At 37.8% G+C, this 3,303-nt stretch overlaps 1 protein-coding gene across 1 annotated transcript; it reads right to left on the minus strand.

The window, feature by feature from the left end:
* Window positions 1-625: 625 nt before the first annotated feature.
* LOC106014046 (calmodulin-regulated spectrin-associated protein 1) lies at window positions 626-1,529 on the minus strand (the record flags this gene model as incomplete). Its single annotated transcript, XM_013091061.2, is given in 1 exon segment — window positions 626-1,529. A coding segment is annotated over 1 exon segment (94 nt), but the record flags the coding sequence as incomplete, so codon positions are not given.
* Window positions 1,530-3,303: the final 1,774 nt, after the last annotated feature.

Here is a 3,303-nt window from a genome sequence, read left to right on the forward strand (position 1 = left end):
AACCCTGAGTTGTCAGTTACCGTATATTTAGACACTGCCATTACTGGGTAGATCTAGATCTAATGAGAATGCAGTCTTTTGACACACTTACACAGTCCTGGTAGGTAGCCTGATTCTAATTCTAATTCTGGTTTAACGTAAAATCCCCCGACGACAGTCATATTATCATTATGTAACCTCCTTACTTACACTCACAGGGGAGGACTTCCGTAACGAGCGACCACTATGAGACAGAGCAGAATTGAGGGCTAGGGGTAGGGGTAGGGGTGGGGTAGGGTTAGGGTTAGGGGTAGGGGTAGGGTTAGGGGTAGGGGTAGGGGTAGGGTTAGGGTTTGGGATAGGGTTTGATTGGAAGTGGCTATTCTCATCCGGGGTGAGAATAGAAAAACAAAAGAGAGGGGAGGAGTAGATCTTGCGAGAATTTCCGGGCAAAACAAAATGGCGACCCGCGTAGTTCGGCTCGATTCGAACAGTGAAATAGCCATAGCAGGCCTCTTCTATTCCAACTCGAGTCCAAATAGAGATAAAAATTATATTCGGACTCTATATCTAGATCTATATATATATATCTAGATCTAGAACTGGCCGATAAGAAAACAAAATTTTAATATGATGAGACTACTTACCCTGTGCGCATCATACTCATCAGCAGAAACGATTTCGATGACATCACTATCCACAAACTCGCAACTCGCACTCTCTTTAATTTGTGAAGCCATTTTGCTGAGATGTAAACTTGTAAACTTGCCCCAGTCAACTGACACTCCACTCCTCGAATGCCTTAATCACTAGAAATCTGGTCTAGATAAAGATGAGTTGATGAGTAATGACTCAAGACTTCAGCCTTAGCAGAGCCACAGGCTAGGCTAAAGGTGAGAGTAAAACCAGACACAGAATCTAGATCTAGATCTAGGTTAGATATATTTTTTTATGTTTTCAGACTGGCCTCCAAAGAAAAATGAAGTAGAATCTAGGGGCACAGAATTAAAGATATCTAATCCTCACACAACACAATCGGTTGCAATTTAAGAAACGGCACACGTTTTTAGTTTTCACGCAGGTAAATAGCAGGTCAGTGAGGCAAGATAAGATCCATTTAAACTGGTAGGTTTAAAATCCAGAATACACAGGCATCCAACGCTTTCCATTCTGTCTTAAATCTGAACACTTCAGTTGATATTATATTCACACTCAATCGTCCGCTGGTTGGGGTACCACAAGTCTTAATAACTTGGCTTTCTTGGAGTCTGGCTTTGAACAGCAAACTCAGACTGTTGAAATTAAAGATCAAGATTCGGTCCAATAGTGATGGGTAACAACTTGTCTTCCGTCACATAATATTTCCACAACATAATTCAAAATGCACGTGCACATTTTGACAAGTGCTCAGATGCATGCCACTGAAGTATACCTATTTATTTACATCTCCTTTGATAGAAATTTCAACCCCAATCAAGTAATAAATATCGGAAAAATTCCAGACTAATACATGATCAGTCAGTGTTCAGAATTTTCAGACGACTTCCGCTATTTTGAAACGCATGCGCACTTGTCTTCGATCGCGCTGATATTTAAAAACACGAAACTCCAATAGAAACCGAAACCAAGAACATGCCAAGGGAAATAACAATGATATATCAATTCATCAACAAACCTAGAAGAGGTACTTCCCTTGTTAATAATAATAATAATAATAATAATAATAATAGTTGTAGTTATAGCAATAATATTAATAATAATAGTAATGATAAGAGTAGTAATAATAGTAATAACAATAATAAAAATAATAATATTTTAACATTTAAGCTCCGCATTTCCATTTTTCCCAAAAATGCTCAACGAATGCCATAAAACTCACTAACGGCCAAAATGAAATTGAAACTTGAATGGCTAGAAACATTCAATAAAAACATCTGTTCTCTATAGAAATAATAACATTGCCATTAATTTTCTCTGTTTTTCTCCCTCCTTCTCTCTCTCTCTCTCTCTCTCTCTCTCTCTCTCTCTCTCTCTCTCTCTCTCTCTCTCTCTCTCTCTCTCTCTCTCTCGTTATTCCTTCAGTCTAACGTACGTGCAAACATATAGATCTACATTGTATATGTATTTAAATAGTTCATCGTTATGACAGGTATGCATAATAAATAATGCTTCTGCTGTTTGTTTGTTTTTGTTGTTGTTGTTGTTGTTATTTTTGTGTGTTTTTGTATGTGAATAGTAAGGGCACTCCATATTTTATAAGGGAGCTCGTTCCATACATGGGGACTGAAGAACAAAAAGGAACGCTTGCCGTATGTTTTGTAATTTTGTTTTGGGGTTCTAAGAATCAGATTGTCAGTGGCTGGTCTAAGGGCTCTGAGTGGATGATATAATTCGAGGAACTGTTTTAGATAAATAGGTGCAGTGTCATTTAGATATCTTTAAAAGAGAAAACGGCAGTTTTGTATTTGATTGTTTCTTTTACTGACAGCGAGTATAGTTCTTTCAGAATTTGTTACGTGCGCTGATGTTTCATTATAATCAATTTTGCCGCTTGATTTTGGAGTAGGCTTACTCGTAGCATTGGTACTTTCTCGGCCGTCGAACCGGATCAAATAGCATTAGGCCCTATAGTAATCTACTTTTGATCAAAATCAGTGTTGTTACTTATGTCTTGGCTGGTGCTTTAGTCAAATAATTTCTTACACTGACGATTTTTTTCCACTGAAAATAGGGCAGATACTTTTACTGAGCTGGTTAATTTGGCCGGACAAAGACATCATAATCCAACTGAACCCCTAGATTGTTCAGCCTTCGTTTTGAACGAATGGCATGATTAAAAACTTATGTCAGTTTGCACACCTGAAGTCTATCTCGCTTATTTGTGGATCAATTTTTACCAAATTCCACACTTAAAACAAGCAGAGTGAAGAGTCTTCAAATCTGCAATCAAATTCCAGGGGAAAAAATACAAGTTTTATTGCGATGGAGAGGGCAACCATGTTTGATATTGTTGACAAATGGAAACAAGTTGTTATTTTTTAAAAATTGCATGTAGGTTAGCAAACAATAGTTCTACAAAATGATCTGTTGGCTTTTTTCTGAGCAACTTTGAAATTTTTTTAATGAATTTAATGTTTGTTTTTTTCTTGAGGTAGTAGGCTATTCAAGTTTGTGCAAACAACAAATCAGTGAAAGTCCAAAACAACAAATCAGTGAAAGTCACTACCCCCGGGGCGCTAAACAACAAATCAGTGAAAGTCACTACCCCCGGGGCGCTAAACAACAAATCAGTGAAAGTCACTACCCCCGGGGCGCTAAACAACA

The sequence above is a fragment of the Aplysia californica genome, unplaced genomic scaffold (assembly GCF_000002075.1).
Source record: "Aplysia californica isolate F4 #8 unplaced genomic scaffold, AplCal3.0 scaffold01969, whole genome shotgun sequence".
Classification (NCBI taxonomy): Eukaryota; Metazoa; Mollusca; class Gastropoda; order Aplysiida; family Aplysiidae; genus Aplysia; species Aplysia californica.